The sequence below is a fragment of the Heptranchias perlo genome, chromosome 44 (assembly GCF_035084215.1).
Source record: "Heptranchias perlo isolate sHepPer1 chromosome 44, sHepPer1.hap1, whole genome shotgun sequence".
NCBI classification, from domain to species: domain Eukaryota; kingdom Metazoa; phylum Chordata; class Chondrichthyes; order Hexanchiformes; family Hexanchidae; genus Heptranchias; species Heptranchias perlo.
The window spans coordinates 7867976-7891416 of record NC_090368.1 but is presented as its reverse complement, the minus strand read 5'-3'; the positions used below and the strand labels follow the sequence as shown (position 1 = coordinate 7891416).

The window sequence follows — 23441 nt, the reverse complement described above, 5'->3', positions numbered from 1 at the left end:
TACAGGGTTAGATACAGAGTAAAGCTCTCCTACACCGTCCCATCAAACACTCCCAGGGCAGGTACAGCACGGGTTAGATACAGAGTAAAGTTCCCTCTACACTGTCCCATCAAACACTCCCAGGGCAGGTACAGCATGGGTTAGATACAGAGTAAAGCTCCCTCTACACTGTCCCATCAAACACTCCCAGGGCAGGTACAGGGTTAGATACAGAGTAAAGCTCTCTCTACACCGTCCCATCAAACACTCCCAGGGCAGGTACAGCACGGGTTAGATACAGAGTAAAGCTCCCTCTACACTGTCCCATCAAACACTCCCAGGGCAGGTACAGGGTTAGATACAGAGTAAAGCTCTCTCTACACCGTCCCATCAAACACTCCCAGGGCAGGTACAGCACGGGTTAGATACAGAGTAAAGTTCCCTCTACACTGTCCCATCAAACACTCCCAGGGCAGGTACAGCACGGGTTAGATACAGAGTAAAGCTCCCTCTACACTGTCCCATCAAACACTCCCAGGGCAGGTACAGCACGGGTTAGATACAGAGTAAAGCTCCCTCTACACTGTCCCATCAAACACTCCCAGGGCAGGTACAGGGTTAGATACAGAGTAAAGCTCTCTCTACACCGTCCCATCAAACACTCCCAGGGCAGGTACAGCACGGGTTAGATACAGAGTAAAGTTCCCTCTACACTGTCCCATCAAACACTCCCAGGGCAGGTACAGCACGGGTTAGATACAGAGTAAAGCTCCCTCTACACTGTCCCATCAAACACTCCCAGGGCAGGTACAGGGTTAGATACAGAGTAAAGCTCTCTCTACACCGTCCCATCAAACACTCCCAGGGCAGGTACAGCACGGGTTAGATACAGAGTAAAGTTCCCTCTACACTGTCCCATCAAACACTCCCAGGGCAGGTACAGCACGGGTTAGATACAGAGTAAAGCTCCCTCTACACTGTCCCATCAATGTGCCTATCCCTCAGAGGGCACACCAACTGCACCGCTGTGATTACCCACACCTCATTCGCTGGGCACCCATACAGCCAACAGAGAGAAGAAACTTCCATCCTATCAGGATTGAAAGCCGGGGCCTAGGGCAGTGTCCACAGCGCTGCGTCACCCAGCTCCATCTTTAGGGATTCGTATCGTGTGAAAACGCCCCACAGACCAGGTGTGTTCTTCATGTGTGTGAAGGCCTCGCCCACGTTTCCCATCACTCCTACCGTGCCATGCTGAAAGCATCGTCGATGAGCTGTGCCCGGTTTACCACTGGAATGGCCTGATGGGAAGAACACGAGAAATCGAACTTAAGTTTTAGCAGACAGCTCCTCATATCCTACAGTTAGGCAAGTGTGTGTCCACACGCGTGTCTTTATACGTGTGTGCATGGTGCAAGTGCGTGTGTGTTTCTGTGCCTGTGTGTGAGTGCATGCATGTGTGCATGTGCATGTTTGTGTGCGCATGTGTGTAATCGTGTCTGCGTGATCATGTCTGTATGTGTGTGCGTGTATGTGTGCACATATATGTGAGTGCATGTGTGCGTATGTGTTTGTGCGTGCATGTGTGCGCACGCATGAATGTGTGATCCTGTCTGTGTGTGCGCGTGTGTGTACGTGTGCACGCCTGTGTGTGCAAGTGTGAGTGTGCACACGTGTGTGCATGCATGTGTGTGTGCATGTGAGTGCACGCTTGTGTGCTCATGTTTGGGTGTGTGTGCACGCGTCTGCGCGCGTGTGCATGTGTGTGTGTACGCATGTGTGTCTGATCGTGTCTGTGTGACCATGTCTGTATGTGCATGTGTGTGCATGAGTGTGCGTCTGTGTGTATGTGTGTGTCTGTGTCTGACTGTGTGTCCATGTTTGTGGGTGTGGTGTGCCTGTGTGTCTGTGTTGGTGTATGGTGTATGGGCATACACATGTGGACATTGGGCGAGGATGGGCTCGAGATCAGCTGTGATGCTTCCTACAGTCGAAAAGCCTGCTGACACTCACAGTCCAGGCCCACACATTAAACAAGTGGTATTGGAGGGTGATTGATTCCCTGTGGAATTTTCCCTCAGAAAATTTCAGCACCTCCAGGAACGGAAGGGCGGGGGAGGTGATAAATAAAATAACTGACTGCGTCCCCGTGTCACACAGACACCCACCTGACCACCGACCCCACGACCTCCCGACCCCCTTCCCCCGCCAGCACTGTGGTCCATGAGCCACTTACATCTCGGTTTCTCATCAGCAAGATCAGGAGTCTGTCCCAGTTGTCATCGTCGTAATTAACCCTGTAAAGGCCAACAGTATTGATATTGGCTAAAATCCAGGTCTGATCTTTCACCTCCATCTCGCCCACAATCACCTCTGGGGAAAGGTCAAAGAGCAGAGTCAGCAAAGGCCACCGGAAGACCAAAGGACCTGTCGGTCTGTCTAATTCTTATAAGTGAGGTGGAACCCCAGGTACAGCACGGGTTAGATACAGAGTAAAGCTCCCTCTACACTGTCCCGTCAAACACTCCCAGGGCAGGTACAGGGTTAGATACAGAGTAAATCTCCCTCTACACTGTCCCGTCAAACACTCCCAGGGCAGGTACAGCACGGGTTAGATACAGAGTAAAGCTCCCTCTACACTGTCCCATCAAACACTCCCAGGGCAGGTACAGGGTTAGATACAGAGTAAAGCTCCCTCTACACTGTCCCGTCAAACACTCCCAGGGCAGGTACAGGGTTAGATACAGAGTAAAGCTCCCTCTACACTGTCCCATCAAACACTCCCAGGGCAGGTACAGGGTTAGATACAGAGTAAAGCTCCCTCTACACTGTCCCATCAAACACTCCCAGGGTAGGTACAGGGTTAGATACAGAGTAAAGCTCCCTCTACACTGGCCCGTCAAACACTCCCAGGGGCAGGTACAGGGTTAGATACAGAGTAAAGCTCCCTCTACACTGTCCCGTCAAACACACCCAGGGCAGGTACAGGGTTAGATACAGAGTAAAGCTCCCTCTACACTGTCCCATCAAACACTCCCAGGGCAGGTACAGGGTTAGATACAGAGTAAAGCTCCCTCTACACTGTCCCATCAAACACTCCCAGGGCAGGTACAGGGTTAGATACAGAGTAAAGCTCCCTCTACACTGTCCCATCAAACACTCCCAGGGCAGGTACAGGGTTAGATACAGAGTAAAGCTCCCTCTACACTGTCCCGTCAAACACTCCCAGGGCAGGTACAGGGTTAGATACAGAGTAAAGCTCCCTCTACACTGTCCCGTCAAACACTCCCAGGGCAGGTACAGGGTTAGATACAGAGTAAAGCTCCCTCTACACTGTCCCGTCAAACACTCCCAGGGCAGGTACAGCACGGGTTAGATACAGAGTAAAGCTCCCTCTACACTGTCCCATCAAACACTCCCAGGGCAGGTACAGGGTTAGATACAGAGTAAAGCTCCCTCTACACTGTCCCGTCAAACACTCCCAGGGCAGGTACAGGGTTAGATACAGAGTAAAGCTCCCTCTACACTGTCCCATCAAACACTCCCAGGGCAGGTACAGGGTTAGATACAGAGTAAAGCTCCCTCTACACTGTCCCATCAAACACTCCCAGGGTAGGTACAGGGTTAGATACAGAGTAAAGCTCCCTCTACACTGGCCCGTCAAACACTCCCAGGGGCAGGTACAGGGTTAGATACAGAGTAAAGCTCCCTCTACACTGTCCCGTCAAACACACCCAGGGCAGGTACAGGGTTAGATACAGAGTAAAGCTCCCTCTACACTGTCCCATCAAACACTCCCAGGGCAGGTACAGGGTTAGATACAGAGTAAAGCTCCCTCTACACTGTCCCATCAAACACTCCCAGGGCAGGTACAGGGTTAGATACAGAGTAAAGCTCCCTCTACACTGTCCCATCAAACACTCCCAGGGCAGGTACAGGGTTAGATACAGAGTAAAGCTCCCTCTACACTGTCCCATCAAACACTCCCAGGGTAGGTACAGGGTTAGATACAGAGTAAAGCTCCCTCTACACTGTCCCGTCAAACACTCCCAGGGGCAGGTACAGGGTTAGATACAGAGTAAAGCTCCCTCTACACTGTCCCGTCAAACACACCCAGGGCAGGTACAGGGTTAGATACAGAGTAAAGCTCCCTCTACACTGTCCCATCAAACACTCCCAGGGGCAGGTACAGGGTTAGATACAGAGTAAAGCTCCCTCTACACTGTCCCGTCAAACACACCCAGGGCAGGTACAGGGTTAGATACAGAGTAAAGCTCCCTCTACACTGTCCCATCAAACACTCCCAGGGCAGGTACAGGGTTAGATACAGAGTAAAGCTCCCTCTACACTGTCCCGTCAAACACTCCCAGGGCAGGCACAGAATGGGTTAGATACAGAGTAAAGCTCCCTCTACACTGTCCCATCAAACACTCCCAGGGCAGGTACAGGGTTAGATACAGAGTAAAGCTCCACTCCTTTCCCTGAGAGTACGAATGCTTTGATTCTGGGTGAGGGTCTGATTCTTGCATCCAGGGGCCGGTGAACGTAGTTCTGCCGGAAAAAGAAATCTTCGTAACTGAACCTTTGTTTTCAGTGCCTAAACTTTGGGGGGAAAAATCCCTCCTACCTGTGGTCCTGTTTATCCAGACTGTGTTCTGAATACTGGTGTTCTTTTGCCAAGTGACGGGAATGTACCATTTATACCTGAGAAGAGACACGTACATGGAGTCAGTTCCCATGTTCAGCCCGCACTCGGCCCACGTTACAGGAGTTTAATGTTTCCAAACATCTCCCTCTCTATAAAGCCCAGGTCCATCCAAGACCCTAAACCAACTCACACGTCTGGGCAACATTTCTAACCCTTCTCCTGCACTCCTACAATAAGTTATAGTTTTTAAACTGTTGTTCTCAGGATGTGACATTTATTGTCCATCTCGCCAACATCAAGAACAACAATCTGCATTTATATAGCGCCTTTAACGTAGTAAAACGTCCCCAAGGTGCTTCACAGGAGCGATTATCAAACAAAATTGGACACTGAGCCACATAAGGAGATATTAGGACAGGTGACCAAAAGCTTGGTCAAAGAGGTAGGTTTTAAGGAGCGTCTTAAAGGAGGAGAGAGAGGCGGAGAGGTTTAGGGAGGGAATTCCAGAGCTTAGGGCCCAGGCAGCTGAAGGCACGGCCGCCAATGGTGGAGCGATGGGAATCGGGGATGGGCAAGAGGCCAGAATTGGAGGAGCGCAGAGATCTCGGAGGGTTGTAGGAGGTTAATTAAAAGATAGGGTGAGGGGGGGGCGAGGCCCTCCTTCCGACTCAGGGGCGAGACTGCTACCCACTGAGCCACGGCTGACAAGTTCAAAGTGCAAGTTTTGTCTTTCTTGACCACAGGCCAGGAATCAAAGCTGCGACCTTCTGGTCTGGTGTGTGGGTTTGGTCGTGGCCTGGATGGTGTCTTTACCCAATAGGCCAGCCAGGGGAGCTAGTGAGACCTATTCTCCAATACCTTTTAGTGAGCCCGGCCGTACTGAATCATTTCTAAACAAAACACAGTAGCAGAGAGGGAGGCCATTCGGCCCATCGTGCCTGCCAAAGAGCTATCCAATTAGCCCCACTCCCCCCTGCTCTTTCCCCCATAGCCCTGCAAATTTTTCCCTTCAAGTATTTATCCAATTCCCTTTTGAAAGTTATTATTGAATCTGCTTCCACCGCCCTTTCAGGCAGCGAATTCCAGATCAGAACAACTCACTACGTAAAAAAAATTCTCCTCATCTCCCCCTCTGGTTCTTTTGCCAATTACCTTAAATCTGTGTCCTCTGGTTCCCGACCCTCCTGCCACTGGAAACAGTTTCTCCTTATTTACTCTATCAAAACCCCTCATGATTTTGAACACCTCGATTAAATCTCCCCTTAACCTTCTCTGCTCTAAGGAGAACAATCCCAGCTTCTCCAGTCTCTCCACATAACTGAAGTCCCTCATCCCTGGTACCATTCTAGTAAATCTCTTCTTAACCTTCTCTGCTCTGAGGAGAACCTTGGATCAGTGGGACTCCCATCAATCCTGCTGTCCCTGGCTGTCCATTTTGCTCACCCAAAGCTCGAGGGTCTTGTCACTTTGGAGTTGCTGTCTAGAAGGAAGTGCTTCTGTGTGACGAGCCCAGAGGTTGTGTTTATGGTGACTACGGGGTAACCCATCTGCAAGGTCCAGGTGTCCAGGATGTACTTCAGGTTACTGGGCAGCTTCACCGTCGATTGGTTATTCACAGCCTGCACACGGGATACAGGGAGAGGACTTAGATGAGGTGAAGCTAGAGCTCAACTCCAAACTCTCCTCCCCAAATCCCTCCATCATCAGCCTTCATCCTATCTCTGCAACCTTCTCCAGTGACATGTCCCAAAGAGTGCCTTCTACTCCCGTCCATCTCCAATCCACCCATCCTGACAGGTCCATTCTCTCCTCTTTGACCTGCAGCTCACTCCTCAACCCCAACGCCTTCCTTTCAAGGGATATGGAGCAAAGACGGGTAAATGGAGTTGAGGTACAGATCAGCCATGATCGCGTTGAATGGCGGAGCAGGCTCGAAGGGCTGAATGGCCTACTCCTGCTCCTATGTTCCTTTTGACTCAACCTCTTCACCTACTCCCTCTGTCACCCCCTTGTCTTCTACTCAGTGACCGATACTTTCACTGACAAGCACTGGGTCCAAACCTCTATATAAATCTGAACAGCCACTCGTTCAGACGGCCTGAATGAGGCTGGTGTATAAAATGGAGAAGGGTTTCCACTGGATCCCCAAGAATTGGATATCGACCAATGCCAGCCCACCAGGGATTGGATAGATACCCCAACTAATCCACCAGGGATTGGCTACATACCCCAGCTAGCCCACCAGGTATTGGCTACATACTCTAACTAGCCCACCAGGTATTGGATAGATACCCCAGCTAGCCCATCAGGGATTGGATACGTATCCTAGCTAGCCCACCAGGTATTGGCTACATACCCCAGCTAGCCCACCAGGGATTGGATAGATACCCCAGCTAGCCCACCAGGGATTGGCTACATACCCCAGCTAGCCCACCAGGGATTGGATAGATACCCCAGCTAGCCCACCAAGGATTGGCTACATACCCCAGCTAGCCCACCAGGGATTGGATAGATACCCCAGCTAGCCCACCAGGGATTGGCTACATACCCCAGCTAGCCCACCAGGGATTGGATAGATACCCCAGCTAGCCCACCAGGGATTGACTACATACCCCAGCTAGCCCACCAGGGATTGGCTACGTACCCCAACTAGCCCACCACGGATTGGCTACATACTCTAACTAGCCCACCAGGGATTGGCTACACTTCCAGCTCATAATGAGCTTGTGCTTCCTGCCGCCATATTGGAGACTTAAGAGGCCGTTTAACATTGGAAAAACGAACACTACGTCATCAAATCTCTTGGCCTTGCCTCTGAATCCCCACTTTTAAACGAAGAAGGCCTACTTGAATCTAATTAGTTCAGGCCTAGAATCATGGACTTACACAGCACAGAAGGAGGCCATTCGGCCCATCGTGCCTGTGCCGGCTCTTTGAACGAGCTATCCAATTAGTCCCACTCTTTCCCCAAAGCAAATTTTTCCCCTTCAAGTATTTATCCAATTCCCCTTTTGAAAGTTACTATTGAATCTGCTTCCACCGCCCTTTCAGGCAGCGCATTCCAGATCAGAACAACTCGCTGCGTAAAAAAATTCTCCCCATCTCCCCTCTGGTTCTTTTGCCAATTATCTTAAATCTGTGTCCTCTGGTTCCCGACCCTCCTGCCACTGGAAACAGTTTCTCCTTATTTACTCTTTCATAACCCCTCATGGTTTTGAACACTATTAAATCTCCCCTTAACCTTCTCTGCTCTGAGGAGAACAATCCCAGCTTCTCCAGTCTCTCCACATAACTGAAGTCCCTCATCCCTGGTACCATTCTAGTAAATCTCCTCTGCACCCTCTCCAAGGCCAAAGTGTGGTGCCCAGATGTGAACTGTCCTCACTGTGTAGAGAGTACACAGTGAGGACGGTTCACATCTGGGCACCCATAACATCTGGTACCCATAACATTGGACCATCAATTAGGTTGGGATCAACTAGATTGGTATAGTGCTGTCCAGGCTGACCTTTGGTTTACTCGCTCTGTGCTCGTAAAACTCACATTGAGGATGTGTTTACCTTTTGTAGGTGAGCGCGGAGATCAGCGTAGGTAACTGTCTTGTAGCTGAATTCCTTGAGGTAGCTCTGTAAGAGTTTGACGCCTTAGGTCAGAGGCAGCGAGGCTCGTGAGAAACAGACATAATCAAATCAACACTTTTCCTCTTACCACGAGTCCTTGTATGAACACCTTCTCTGACAGGAAGTAGCAAACCATTCGGAGGACTGAGGCACCCTGTCGGATAGGACATAGGATATCAAGGCGGAGATTCAGGCAGCCAGAGGACAAGAGAAGCAAATGGGCTACTGGGGGGAGGAAGCCATTAGAGTGTCAGCCGTGGCTCGGTGGGGGGCAGCTCTCTCTCTCTCTCTCTCTCGCCTCGGAGTCAGAAGGTCGTGGGTTCGAGCCCCACTCTCGGAGAGTTGAGCCCATAATCCAGGCCGACACTCCCGGTGCCAGTACTGAGGGAGGCGCCGTCTTTCGGATGAGACGCCAAACCGAAGGCCCCGTCTGCCCTCTTGGGCGGATGTGAAAGATCCCATGGCATTATTCGAAGAGGAGCAGGGGGGAGTTCTCCCTGGTGTCCTGGGCCGATATTTATCCCTCAACCAACACCTAGAACAGATGATCTGGTCATTTATCTCATTGCTGTTTGTGGGATCTTGCTGTGTGCAAATTGGCTACTGCCTTTCCTACATTACAACAGTGACTACACTTCATTGGCTGTAATATGCTTTGGGACATCCTGAGGTCATGAAAGGCACTATAGAAATGAAAGTTCTTTCTATCTGGGCAAGGGAACTGGGATTGTTCTAGGGCCAATCAGGTAACCTATGGAGAGGAGACCAAGTAAGTTCCTGTGGGGAGGGGGGACTAGATTGGATGTTAGAGGAGGAACCAGGGAGGAAGCTAGGCTCCAGGCCCAATGCCAGGTGGAGAAGATTCCAGAGGAGTGGGTAGTGTCTGCGGGAGAGGCCAAGAAAAGCGTAAGAGAAGAATTAGGACATTCCAAGAGAAAGACACAACCAGCGACACAGAACTGGCCACAGGAGAGACCCCTGGCTATCAGGAGTGTCTCAAGAAAATGGATGGGCTGCTTGCCTTTGAGTTTGGGCAGTCTCAATGCTGTTCATACTGGACGTGAGCTCCGAGCACAAAAATTGACACTAAGTTGGCCACAGGATGGCCGACAAAGGCCACGCTGGTGAAAAAGGGGCTGCTCTCCTGAGGTTGGGAGCTGAGGCACAATGTTGGGGGGCAGAATGGAGGCCCCTGTTGTACCTCACTTGACGAGCTCCCAATTTTGGTTGGGCCAACACGGGAGGTGGCGTGGGCGGGAAGTAAGGCTCCCCCCGAGTGAGGGGAAGGGAAATCAGAGAAGTGAGTTAGCCTGCGTCGCTCTGGCACATCTTCAAACAATCTGGCCACCGCCTCGGTCAATAATAAATAAAGTCTTTCAGGGGATCAACCCTTTTTTTCAATGCATTGGTTTACTCCCAATCTCCAAATACCCCATCCTACATGCTCTGAGGTCTCCCGACACCCTCACTGTGTTCAATTCGGTGGGTAGCACTCTCGCCTCTGAGTCAGAAGGTCGTGGGTTCGAGCCCCACTCCAGAGACATAAGCCCATAATCCAGGCTGACGCTCCCGGTGCCCAGTACTGGGGGAGCGCTGCACTGTCGGAGGTGCAGTCGCCTAGATGAGACGTTAAACCGAGGGCCCCATCTGCCTTCTCAGGTGGATATAAGACATCCCATGGTCGCTGGGGAGTTCTCCCAGGTGTCCTGGTCAATATTTATCCCTCAACCAATATCACTAAAACAGATGATCTGGGTCATTATCACGTTGCTGTTTGCGGGATCTTGCTGTGCGCAAAATGGCTGCTGTGTTTCCTACGTTACAACAGTGACTCCCCTTTAAAAGTACCTCATTGGCTGTAAAGCGCGTTGGGACGTCCTGAGGTCATGAAAGGCGCTATAGAAATGCGAGTTTTCTTTCTGCATCCTCACCGTGTTGCAATCAAGACTCATAGCACCGTCCCCTCCTCGAACTCATTTCATCCCAGGACCTCAAAAATGTGGACCTCCTCCCCCTCCCCCAACCTTCCCTTCCCTTCCTCCTACACTCAAGGTCTTGTAACCCGGGCTTGGTGCCACCCAACCTCTGCCTCTTGGTTTGCCTCGCCTCCCCTCCTACCCTTGCTGTCCTGCACTACGACCCTTGACCCTTCACCTAGGGGTTCCTCACCTTCTCGTACGTGATGTCATCGAACAGTTGATGGATGTGCTCAATGGTCGCCACCTCTCGTTTCCTTGGCGACAGCGGGTGGGAATTGGCCAACGCGTCTGAAGCGAACGTGAAGCGGAGACTTTTCCCGGCGAACGCGGAGTCCTGACGAGACAACGCCAAGACGGTTATTCGAACGCTCGCCCCCCTGCTCCCCGAATGGTTCAGTGGGCAGTGGCACCCGGGCACGAAGACCAAGGAGGCCACAGGTGTCAACTGTGGCTCAGTGGGTAAAACTCTTGCCTCTGTGTCAGAAAGTCGTGGGTCCGAGCCCCATTTATCCAGGCCGACGCTCCCGGTGCCGGTACCGAGGGAGCGCCGCGCTGTCGGAGGTGCCGTCTTTCGGATGAGACGTTAAACCGAGGGCCCCCGTCTGCCCCTCTCAGGTGGATGTAAAAGATCCCACGGCCGCTATTGGAAGAAGAGCAGGGGGAGTTCTCCCCGGTGTCCTGGGGGCCGATATTTATCCCATAACCAACATCACTAAAAATCAGATGATCTGGTCATTGTCACATTGCTGTTTGTGGGATCTTGCTGTGCGCAAATTGGCGGCTGCATTTCCTACATTACAACAGTGACTACACTTCAGAAAGTACTTCATTGGCTGTAAAGCGCTTTGGGACGTCTTGAGATCATGAAAGGCGAGATAGAAATGCACAGTTCTTTCTTACACAGGTTCAATCTTTATCTGGCCAGTTAGGGTGGCACACTGGGTGAGAATTTTAAAAATCAGCCACGGGTCCTGATCCAGGATGCCTTTGGGCAAATCCAGGTGCACTGGCTTCAGCTGAAGATATTACAGAGAGGGAGGTGCTGGAAGTCTTAACGCGCATCAAGGTAGATAAATCTCCGGGACCTGATGAAATGTATCCCAGGACGTTATGGGAGGTTAGGGAGGAAATTGCGGGTCCCCTAGCAGAGATATTTGAATCATCCACCGCTACAGGTGAGGTGCCTGAAGATTGGAGGGTAGCAAATGTTGTGCCTTTGTTTAAGAAGGGCGGCAGGGAAAAGCCTGGGAACTACAGACCAGTGAGCCTGACATCTGTAGTGGGTAAGTTGTTAGAGGGTATTCTGAGGGACAGAATCTACAGGCATTTGGAGAGGCAGGGACTAATTAGGAACAGTCAGCATGGTTTTGTGAGAGGAAAATCATGTCTCACGAATTTGATTGAGTTTTTTGAAGGGGTAACCAAGAAGATAGATGAGGGCTGTGCAGTAGACGTGGTCTACATGGACTTCAGCAAAGCATTTGACAAGGTACCGCATGGTAGGTTGTTACATAAGGTTAAATCTCATGGGATCCAAGGTGAGGTAGCCAATTGGATACAAAATTGGCTTGACGACAGAAGACAGAGGGTGGTTGTAGAGGGTTGTTTTTCAAACTGGATGCCTGTGTCCAGCGGTGTGCCTCAGGGATCGGTGCTGGGTCCGCTGTTATTTGTTATTTATATTAATGATTTGGATGAGAATTTAGGAGGCATGGTTAGTAAGTTTGCAGATGACACCAAGATTGGTGGCATTGTGGACAGTGAAGAAGGTTATCTAGGATTGCAACGGGATCTTGATAAATTGGGCCAGTGGGCCGATGAATGGCAGATGGAGTTTAATTTAGATAAATGTGAGGTGATGCATTTTGGTAGATCGAATCGGGCCAGGACCTACTCCGTTAATGGTAGGGCGTTGGGGAGAGTTATAGAACAAAGAGATCTAGGAGTACAGGTTCATAGCTCCTTGAAAGTGGAGTCACAGGTGGATAGGGTGGTGAAGAAGGCATTCAGCATGCTTGGTTTCATTGGTCAGAACATTGAATGCAGGAGTTGGGATGTCTTGTTGAAGTTGTACAGGGCATTGGTGAGGCCACACTTGGAGTACTGTGTACAGTTCTGGTCACCCTATTATAGAAAGGATATTATTAAACTAGAAAGAGTGCAGAAAAGATTTACTAGGATGCTACCGGGACTTGATGGTTTGACTTACAGGGAGAGGTTAGACAGACTGGGACTTTATTCCCTGGAGAGTAGGAGGTTAAGGGGTGATCTTATAGAAGTCTATAAAATAATGAGGGGCATCGATAAGGTCGATAGTCAAAATCTTTTCCCAAAGGTAGGGGAGTCTATAACGAGGGGGCACAGATTTAAGGTGAGAGGGGAGAGATACAAAAGGATCCAGAGGGGCAATTTTTTCACTCAAAGGGTGGTGAGTGTCTGGAACGAGCTGCCAGAGGCAGTAGTAGAGGCGGGTACAATTTTGTCTTTTAAAAAGCATTTGGACAGTTACATGGGGAAGATGGGTATCGAGGGATATGGGCCAAGTGCAGGCAATTGGGACTAGCTTAGTTGTAACTTCTATGATTCTATGATTCTATGAAACAAAACCTTTGTTAAGATGGCCGCACAAAGCAACTGGGTGCAAGCCACACAAATCTTTGAAGGTGGCAGGACAAGTTGAGAAGACTGTTAAAAAAGCACATGGGATCCTGGGCTTTATAAATAGAGGCACAGAGTACAAAAGCAAGGATGTTGTGCTAAACCTTCATAAATTACCGGGTAGGCCTCAGCTGGAGTATTGTGTCCAATTCTGGGCACCGCACTTTAGGGAGGATGTCAAGGCCTTGGAGAGGGTGCAGAGGAGATTTACTAGAATGGTACCAGGGATGAGGGACTTCAGTTACGTGGAGAGACTGGAGAAGCTGGGGTTGTTCTGGGGAGATTTAATCGAGGGGTTCAAAACTATGAGGGGTTTTGATAGAGTAAATAAGGAGAAAGTGTTTCCAGTGGCAGGAGGGTCGGGAACCAGAGGATACAGATTGAAGATAATTGAATATTATATTATATTATATTACAGTGTGTTATATTTTATTAGTGTATTATATTATTTTACAGTGTATTATATTATGTTATATTACAGTGTATTGTATTATATTATATTACAGTGTGTTATATTACATTATATTACAGTGTATTATATTACAGTGTATTATATTATGTTATATTACAGTGTGTTATTTTATATTATATTACAGTGTATTATATTATATTACAGTGTGTTATATTACATTATATTACAGTGTATTATATTACAGTGTATTATATTATGTTATATTACAGTGTGTTATTTTATATTATATTACAGTGTATTATATTATATTACAGTGTGTTATATTTTATTATATTATATTACAGTGTTATATTATATTCCAGTGTATTATATTATATTATAGTGTGTTATATTATATTATATTACAGTGCATTATATTATATTATCTTATATTATATTATGTCATTTTATATTATATTAGAGTGCATTATATTATATTATCTTATATTATATTATGTCATTTTATATTATATTACAGTGTATTATATTATATTACAGTGTGTTATATTTTATTATATTATATTACAGTGTTATATTATATTACAGTGTATTATATTATATTATAGTGTGTTATATTATATTATATTACAGTGCATTATATTATATTATCTTATATTATATTATGTCATTTTATATTATATTAGAGTGCATTATATTATATTATCTTATATTATATTATGTCATTTTATATTATATTAGAGTGCATTATATTATATTATCTTATATTATATTATGTCATTTTATATTATATTACAGTGTATTATATTATATTACAGTGTGTTATATTTTATTATATTATATTACAGTGTTATATTATATTACAGTGTATTATATTATATTATAGTGTGTTATATTATATTATATTACAGTGCATTATATTATATTATCTTATATTATATTATGTCATTTTATATTATATTAGAGTGCATTATATTATATTATCTTATATTATATTATGTCATTTTATATTATATTACAGTGTATTATATTATATGACAGTGTATTATATTATATGACAGTGTATTATATTATATGACAGTGTATTATATTATACGATATTACAGTGCGTATTATTATGTTATATTATAGAGTTGTACTTACCATTGTCCAGTCTGGGTCGATGTGGACCTTCCCAATGTAACTGAAGTAGGTGGCGAGTCCTTCATTCAACCACAGGTCATTCCACCATTTCATGCTCACCAGGTTCCCAAACCACTACAAGAGAACACGCAACAGACTACGTGACCAATAGGGACTCAGTCTTTCACCCCGTTATGGCCCATGAGGCTCATGGCAATGTACTCGTATTGCTCCAGGGAACTGACTGGGTTAAGGCAGTGAGCTTTCAACACCGAGCTCTGAGACCCCACAGAAAACTGACTCGAGGGACAGTGTAGAGGGAGCTTTACTCTGTATCTAACCCGTGCTGTACCTGCCCTGGGAGTGTTTGATGGGACAGTGTAGAGGGAGCTTTACTCTGTATCTAACCCGTGCTGTACCTGCCCTGGGAGTGTTTGATGGGACAGTGCAGAGGGAGCTTTACTCTGTATCTAACCCGTGCTGTACCTGCCCTGGGAGTGTTTGATGGGACAGCGTAGAGGGAGCTTTACTCTGTATCTAACCCGTGCTGTACCTGCCCTGGGAGTGTTTGATGGGACAGTGTAGAGGGAGCTTTACTCTGTATCTAACCCTGTACCTGTCCTGGGAGTGTTTGATGGGACAGTGTAGAGGGAGCGTTACTCTGTATCTAACCCGTGCTGTACCTGCCCTGGGAGTGTTTATGGGACAGTGTAGAGGGAGCGTTACTCTGTATCTAACCCATGCTGACTCCTGTCTGGGGCTCTCTCACCTCACACTAAGCATGTGTCAAACTTGGCTCAGTGGGCAGCACTCTCGCCTCTGAGTCAGAAGGTCGTGTGATCGAGCACCCACTCTATGAGACTTGAGCACAAGATCCAGGCCGACACTCCCAGTGCCAGTACTGAGGGAGTGCTGCACTGTCGGAGGTGCCGACTTTCTGATCCAACATTAAACCGAGGCCCCGTCTGCCCCTCTCAGGTAGACGTAACACACCCCACAGCCACCATTCAAAGAAGAGCAGGAGTCTCTCCCCAGTGTCCTGGGCCAATATTTATACCTGGTCGTTATCACATTGCTGTTTGTGGGATCTTGCTGTGCGCACATCGGCTGCCGCGTTTCCTACTTTAGAACAATGACTGTTCTTCGAAAAGGATTTCATTGGCTGTAAAGTGCTGTGGGACATCCTGAGGTCGTGAAAGGCCCAGAAAGAAATTGCAAGTAAGATGGCTGGAACTGTAGGCCGAGTCTGTATATGCTAAATAATGAGAACGAACCACACCCCGATTTGTACCTTCACCCCACCCGGGAACTGCCCCGAGAGTGTGTGCCAGGCTGGGTGAGTCAATGCCCTCCTGTGTGGCCATACCCACCTGGTGCGCCAATTCATGGGCAAGGACCAACGTCAGGCTTTCCTTGGTCTCCTCAGAGTTCTCCCTGGGGTCGTAGAGAAGGCTCGTCTCCCTGAAGGTGATCAAGCCCCAGTTCTCCATCCCCCCGCTCTCGAAACTGGGGACTGCAACCAGATCTGTGGAGCATCAAAAGCGAAAGGTTAGTCAGGACGTCAGCTCGGCTCAGCCAATTGCACTTTCACCTCTGAGTCAGAAGGTCAAGGGTTCAATCCCCAACCAACCCCACCCCAGAGACTTGAGCCCACAATCCAGGCCGACACTCCCAGTGCCAGTACTGAGGGAGTGCTGCACTGTCGGAGGTGCCGTCTTTCGGATGAGACGTTAAACCGAGGGCCCCGTCTGCCCCTCTCGGGTGGATGTAAAAGATCCCACGGCCGCTATTGGAAGAAGAGCAGAGGGGGGGGAGTTCTCCCCGGTGTCCTGGGGGCCGATATTTATCCCTCGACCAACATCACTAAAAAACAGATGACCTGGTCATTATCACATTGCTGTTTGTAAAATGGCGGCTGCATTTACCGACATAACAACAGTCACTGCACCTCAGCACCAATTCATTGTTGGTGAAGTCCTCTTAGGGAATGTTGGGGAGATAGGGAATGGATTACATCAATTCAAGGTGTTTTTAATAAAGAGCCAGAATCTCTATCACAATTCGCTCGAGTCTCAAACTCCTTCCAAACAGCCTCGTGATCAGAAGCACCCACCTCTGTATCTAACCCTGTACCTGCCCTGGGAGTGTTTGATGGGACAGTGTAGAGGGAGCTTTACTCTGTATCTAACCCGTGCTGTACCTGCCCTGGGAGTGTTTGATGGGACAGTGTAGAGGGAACTTTACTCTGTATCTAACCCTGTACCTGCCCTGGGAGTGTTTGACGGGACAGTGTAGAGGGAACTTTACTCTGTATCTAACCCTGTACCTGCCCTGGGAGTGTTTGATGGGACAGTGTAGAGGGAGCTTTACTCTGTATCTAACCCGTGCTGTACCTGGCCTGGGAGTGTTTGATGGGACAGTGTAGAGGGAGCTTTACTCTGTATCTAACCCGTGCTGTACCTGCCCTGGGAGTGTTTGATGGGACAGTGTAGAGGGAGCTTTACTCTGTATCTAACCCGTGCTGTACCTGCCCTGGGAGTGTTTGACGGGACAGTGTAGAGGGAACTTTACTCTGTATCTAACCCTGTACCTGCCCTGGGAGTGTTTGATGGGACAGTGTAGAGGGAGCTTTACTCTGTATCTAACCCGTGCTGTACCTGCCCTGGGAGTGTTTGACGGGACAGTGTAGAGGGAACTTTACTCTGTATCTAACCCTGTACCTGTCCTGGGAGTGTTTGATGGGACAGTGTAGAGGGAGCTTTACTCTGTATCTAACCCTGTACCTGCCCTGGGAGTGTTTGATGGGACAGTGTAGAGGGAGCTTTACTCTGTATCTAACCCTGTACCTGCCCTGGGAGTGTTTGATGGGACAGTGTAGAGGGAGCTTTACTCTGTATCTAACCCGTGCTGTACCTGCCCTGGGAGTGTTTGATGGGACAGTGTAGAGGGAGCTTTACTCTGTATCTAACCCTGTACCTGCCCTGGGAGTGTTTGATGGGACAGTGTAGAGGGAGCTTTACTCTGTATCTAACCCTGTACCTGCCCTGGGAGTGTTTGACGGGACAGTGTAGAGGGAGCTTTACTCTGTATCTAACCCTGTACCTGCCCTGGGAGTGTTTGACGGGACAGTGTAGAGGGAGCTTTACTCTGTATCTAACCCTGTACCTGCCCTGGGAGTGTTTGACGGGACAGTGTAGAGGGAGCCACTGACCACATGTTGAACATGGCTCTCCCTGAGACACAGACAGTGACAGTTTGATCTCAGTGTACAGTTTATGTGAGAGACCCCCACTTACCCAACTTTGTCAGTGGGTATGATATGTTAAATATCTGTTCATAATACTCAAGTAGTTTTCCGGCTGTGTTTAATGCGTAGGCCCCCTGTCCGGACTCCATCGCTTGCTTGCGAGCCCAGACCTTAATCTAAAGCAGAAAACAAATGGTTGTAAATGCCAGTTAAATGGGAATTAACGTCTCGTCAACTCCCCCCACCTCCTGTATTATATCCTTTCCACTTATATTACTCCTCCCAGCCTCCGACCCCCCACACCGGACTCCACACCGCTCCCCCGCATTCAGAGAACGATACAGCGCTTAAGGAGGCCATTTGGCCCATTGTGCCCGTGCTGGCTCTTTGAAAGCGGCCCAGAATTGGAGGAGCGCTGAGATCTCGGAGGGTTGTAGGGGCTGGAGGAGGTTACAGAGATAGGGAGGGGGGGCGACGGGCCATGGAGGGATTAGAAAACAAGGATGAGAATTTTAAAATCGAGGCGTTCCCGGACCGGGAGCCAATGTCGGTCAGCGAGCACAGGGGGGTGATGGGTGAACGGGACTCAGTGTGAGTTAGGATACGGGGGGGGCAGAGTTTTGGATGAGCTCCAGTTTACGGAGGGTGGGGGATGGGAGACCGGCCAGGAGATCATTGGAATAGTCCAGTCTGGAGGTAACAAGGGCATGGATGAGGGTTTCAGCAGCAGATGAGCTGAGGCAGGGGGCGGAGACGGGCGATGTTACAGAGGTGGAAGTAGACGGTCTTGGTGATGGAGCGGATATGGGGTCAGAAGCTCATCTCAGGGTCAAATCGGACGGTGAGGTTGTGAACGGTCTGGTTCAGCCTCAGACAGTGGTCAGGGAGAGGGACGGAGTCGGTGGCGAGGGAACGGAGTTTGTGGCGGGGACCGGAGACAATGGCTTCAGTCTTCCCAATATTTAATTGGAGGAAGTTTCTGCTCATCCAGGACTGGATATCGGACAAGCAGTGCGACAAATCAGAGAGAGTGGAGGGGTCGGGAGAGGTGGTGGTGAGGTAGAGCTGGGTGTTGTCAGCGTACATGTGGAATCTGATGTGTTTTCGGATGATGTCACCGAGGGGCAGCATGTAGGTGAGGAATAGGAGGGGGCCGAGGATCGATCCTCGGGGGACTCCAGAGGTAACGGTGTGGGAGCAGGAGGAGAAGCCATTGCAGGTAATTCTCTGGCTACGATTGGATAGATAGGAATGGAACCAGGGGAGGACAGTCCCGCCCAGCTGGACGACGGAGGGGAGGAGTTGGAGGAGGATGGTGTGGTCAACCGTGTGAGAGGCTGCGGAGAAGGATGAGGAGGGAGAGTTTACCACGGTCACAGTCACAGAGGATGTCATTTGTGACTGTGATCTGTTTCTGTACCATGGCGGGGGCGGTAACTTGATTGGAGGGTTTCAAACATGGAATTGCGGGAAAGATGGGCACGGATTTGGGAGGCGATAACACGCTCTTCCTGAGATCACACATTAACTGGTTGAGAGGGTAGGCTGCTCCCAGGTCCAGGTTACTACCACTGGTTACCGGGAGGCACCTGAGCGTGACCTTCCCTCTGATGTCCCCCTCCCTCTGCCACCCACCCTCCCTGAAGTGATGTAGCTCTGATCGAAGGCCCTATTGCATGGGCAATCAAGCTCCATCCCAAACACCGCATGCTCCATTCCCCATCCAGAGAGTGGTGAGAATGTGGAACTCACTCCCACATGGAGTGATTGAGGTGAATAACATAGATGGATTTAAGGGGAAGCTCGATAAACACATGAGGGAGAAAGGAATAGAAGGATATGGGGATAGAGTGAGATGAAGTAGGGAGGGAGGAGGCTCGTGTCGAAAATAAATGGCAGCATAGAGCAGTTGGGCCGAATGGCCTGTTTCTGCACTGTAAATACTATGTAACTCATCTCCCACCATCGGAACTTGTCAGGTTAATGAACGGATCTGGTGTGACATGACCAGGTCAATTAATGGAGTCAGCGTGTCTTTCGCAGGTTAGTTAAAGGAACTCACTTATATTACTAGGCCAGTTATGGGCTTGGTGTGAGGTCGCCAGTGTAGTTAATAGTTTCAGTGTTACATTTCTAGATTAACAACATAATCAGACAGAGTCAGCGTGACATTACCTGGTTAGTGTGTACATGAGATTAGCAGGTTAACTAATGAATTTAGATGACCAGATTAATTAATAGATTCAGTGTGAGATTACCAGGTTAGTGTGTAATGAAACACTGCCAGGTTAGTTAATAGATTCAGAATGATATTACCAGGTTAGTGTGTAATATAACATTACCAGGTTGGTTAATAGATTCAGTGTGACATTACCAGGTTAGTGTGTAATGTAATATTACCTGATTAGTTAATCGATTCAGTGTGAAATTACCAGGTTAACCAATGAACTTACATTACCAGGTTAGTTAATAGATTCAGTGCGACATTACCAGGTTAACCAATGAACTTACATTACCAGGTTAGTTAATAGATTCAGTGTGACATTACCAGGTTAACCAATGAACTTACATTACCAGATCAGTTGATAGATTCAGTATGAGATTAATAGGTTAGCGTGCAATGTAACATTCCCAGGCTAGTTAATAGATTCAGTGTTACAAGGTTAGTTAATGGACATTAACACATTACTTAGAACATCACCAGGTTAGTTAACCTTTACCTTCAGTCCCCTGAATGTCTCCTCGATGAACTGGAACTCTGATACGACACAGGCCAGCAGGTACGATGACATGTTCAAGGTGCGTTCGAACGTTGTGACAATCCACAGCTCTCCAAGTACCCACATCTCCATTGTCCCTGTGATCAGACAGTGAAACTGAGAGTGTTCATAGGTTAACGGAGAGGGAGGGACGAAAGGGAGATGTGGGGAAAAGGGATAGTGGGGTCACCAACACACGGGATAGTGGGGTCACCAACACACGGGATAGTGGGGTCACCAACACATGGGATAGTGGGGTCACCAACACATGGGATAGTGGGGTCACCAACACACGGGATAGTGGGGTCACCAACACATGGGATAGTGGGGTCACCAACACACGGGATAGTGGGGTCACCAACACATGGGATAGTGGGGTCACCAACACATGGGATAGTGGGATTTCCAACATGTGGGATAGTGGGGTCACCAACACATGGGATAGTGGGATTTCCAACATGTGGGATAGTGGGGTCATCAACACATGGGATAGTGGGGTCTCCAACACATGGGATAGTGGGGTCATCAACACATGGGATAGTGGGGTCATCAACACATGGGATAGTGGGGTCATCAACACATGGGATAGTGGGGTCACCAACACATGGGATAGTGGGGTCATCAGCACATGGGATAGTGGGGTCACCACACCTGGGATAGTGGGGTCACCAACACACGGGATAGTGGGATTTCCAACATGTGGGATAGTGGGGTCATCAACACATGGGATAGTGGGGTCTCCAACACATGGGATAGTGGGGTCATCAACACATGGGATAGTGGGGTCATCAACACATGGGATAGTGGGGTCACCAAACCTGGGATAGTGGGGTCATCAAAACATGGGATAGTGGGGTCACCAACACATGGGATAGTGGGGTCATCAACACATGGGATAGTGGAATCTCCAACACATGGGATAGTGGGGTCATCAACACATGGGATAGTGGAATCTCCAACACATGGGATAGTGGAATCTCCAACATATGGGATAGTGGGGTCTCCAACACATGGGATAGTGGGGTCTCCAACACATGGGATAGTGGGGTCACCAACACACGGGATAGTGGGGTCACCAACACATGGGATAGTGGGGTCATCAACACATGAGATAGTGGGGTCTCCAACACATGGGATAGTGGGGTCACCAACACATGGGATAGTGGGGTCTCCAACACATGGGATAGTGCGGTCACCAACACATGGGATAGTGGGGTCATCAACACATGGGATAGTGGGGTCTCCAACACATGGGATAGTGGGGTCATCAACACATGGGATAGTGGGGTCATCAACACATGGGATAGTGGGGTCATCAACACATGGGATAGTGGGGTCACCAACACATGGGATAGTGGGGTCATCAACACATGGGATAGTGGGGTCACATCACCTGGGATAGTGGGGTCACCAACACACGGGATAGTGGGATTTCCAACATGTGGGATAGTGGGGTCATCAACACATGGGATAGTGGGGTCTCCAACACATGGGATAGTGGGGTCATCAACACATGGGATAGTGGGGTCATCAACACATGGGATAGTGGGGTCACCAAACCTGGGATAGTGGGGTCATCAAAACATGGGATAGTGGGGTCACCAACACATGGGATAGTGGGGTCATCAACACATGGGATAGTGGAATCTCCAACACATGGGATAGTGGGGTCATCAACACATGGGATAGTGGAATCTCCAACACATGGGATAGTGGAATCTCCAACATATGGGATAGTGGGGTCTCCAACACATGGGATAGTGGGGTCACCAACACACGGGATAGTGGGGTCACCAACACATGGGATAGTGGGGTCATCAACACATGAGATAGTGGGGTCTCCAACACATGGGATAGTGGGGTCACCAACACATGGGATAGTGGGGTCTCCAACACATGGGATAGTGCGGTCACCAACACATGGGATAGTGGGGTCATCAACACATGGGATAGTGGGGTCACCAACACATGGGATAGTGGGATCATCAACACATGGGATAGTGGGGTCACCAACACATGGGATAGTGGGGTCATCAACACATGGGATAGTGGGGACACCAACACATGGGATAGTGGGGTCATCAACACATGGGATAGTGGGGTCACCAACACATGGGATAGTGGGGTCACCAACACATGGGATAGTGGGGTCACCAACACATGGGATAGTGGGGTCACCAACACATGGGATAGTGGGGTCATCAACACATGGGATAGTGGGGTCACCACACCTGGGATAGTGGGGTCTCCAACACATGGGATAGTGGGGTCACCAACACATGGGAAAGTGGGGTCACCAACACATGGGATATTGGGGTCTCCAACACATGGGATAGTGGGGTCACCAACACATGGGATAGTGGGGTCACCAACAAACAGGATAGTGGGGTCACCAACACACGGGATAGTGGGGTCATCAACACACGGGATAGTGGGGTCACCAACACACGGGATAGTGGGGTCACCAACACATGGGATAGTGGGGTCACCAACACATGGGATAGTGGGGTCACCAACACATGGGATAGTGGGATTTCCAACATGTGGGATAGTGGGGTCATCAACACATGGGATAGTGGGGTCTCCAACACATGGGATAGTGGGGTCTCCAACACATGGGATAGTGGGGTCTCCAACACATGGGATAGTGGGGTCACCAACACATGGGATGGTGAGGTCACCAACACATGGGATAGTGGAATCTCCAACACATGGGATAGTGGGGTCTCCAACACATGGGATAGTGGGGTCTCCAACACATGGGATAGTGGGGTCTCCAACACATGGGATAGTGGGGTCTCCAACACATGGGATAGTGGGGTCACCAACACATGGGATAGTGTGGTCATCAACACATGGGATAGTGTGGTCTCCAACACATGGGATAGTGGGGTCATCAACACATGGGATAGTGGGGTCTCCAACACATGGGATAGTGGGGTCTCCAACACATGGGATAGTGGGGTCTCCAACACATGGGATAGTGGAATCTCCAACATATGGGATAGGGGGGACTCCAA

The 23441-nt window shown here is 49.0% G+C and overlaps 1 protein-coding gene across 1 annotated transcript in view; it reads right to left on the bottom strand.

Moving 5' to 3' along the window:
* LOC137306716 (aminopeptidase Ey-like) overlaps positions 1-23441 on the bottom strand; it is a 62044-nt gene that overhangs the window by 13003 nt on the left and 25600 nt on the right. Inside the window, exons 2-11 of the mRNA XM_067976077.1 lie at positions 20383-20519; positions 17712-17838; positions 15786-15940; positions 14437-14550; positions 10417-10560; positions 8188-8253; positions 6071-6246; positions 4607-4683; positions 2216-2352; positions 1225-1280 (exon numbers count right to left, since the gene is read on the bottom strand). Of these exons, the coding sequence (XP_067832178.1) occupies positions 1225-1280; positions 2216-2352; positions 4607-4683; positions 6071-6246; positions 8188-8253; positions 10417-10560; positions 14437-14550; positions 15786-15940; positions 17712-17838; positions 20383-20519 (1189 nt within the window). The remainder of the gene's footprint in view (positions 1-1224; positions 1281-2215; positions 2353-4606; positions 4684-6070; positions 6247-8187; positions 8254-10416; positions 10561-14436; positions 14551-15785; positions 15941-17711; positions 17839-20382; positions 20520-23441) is intronic.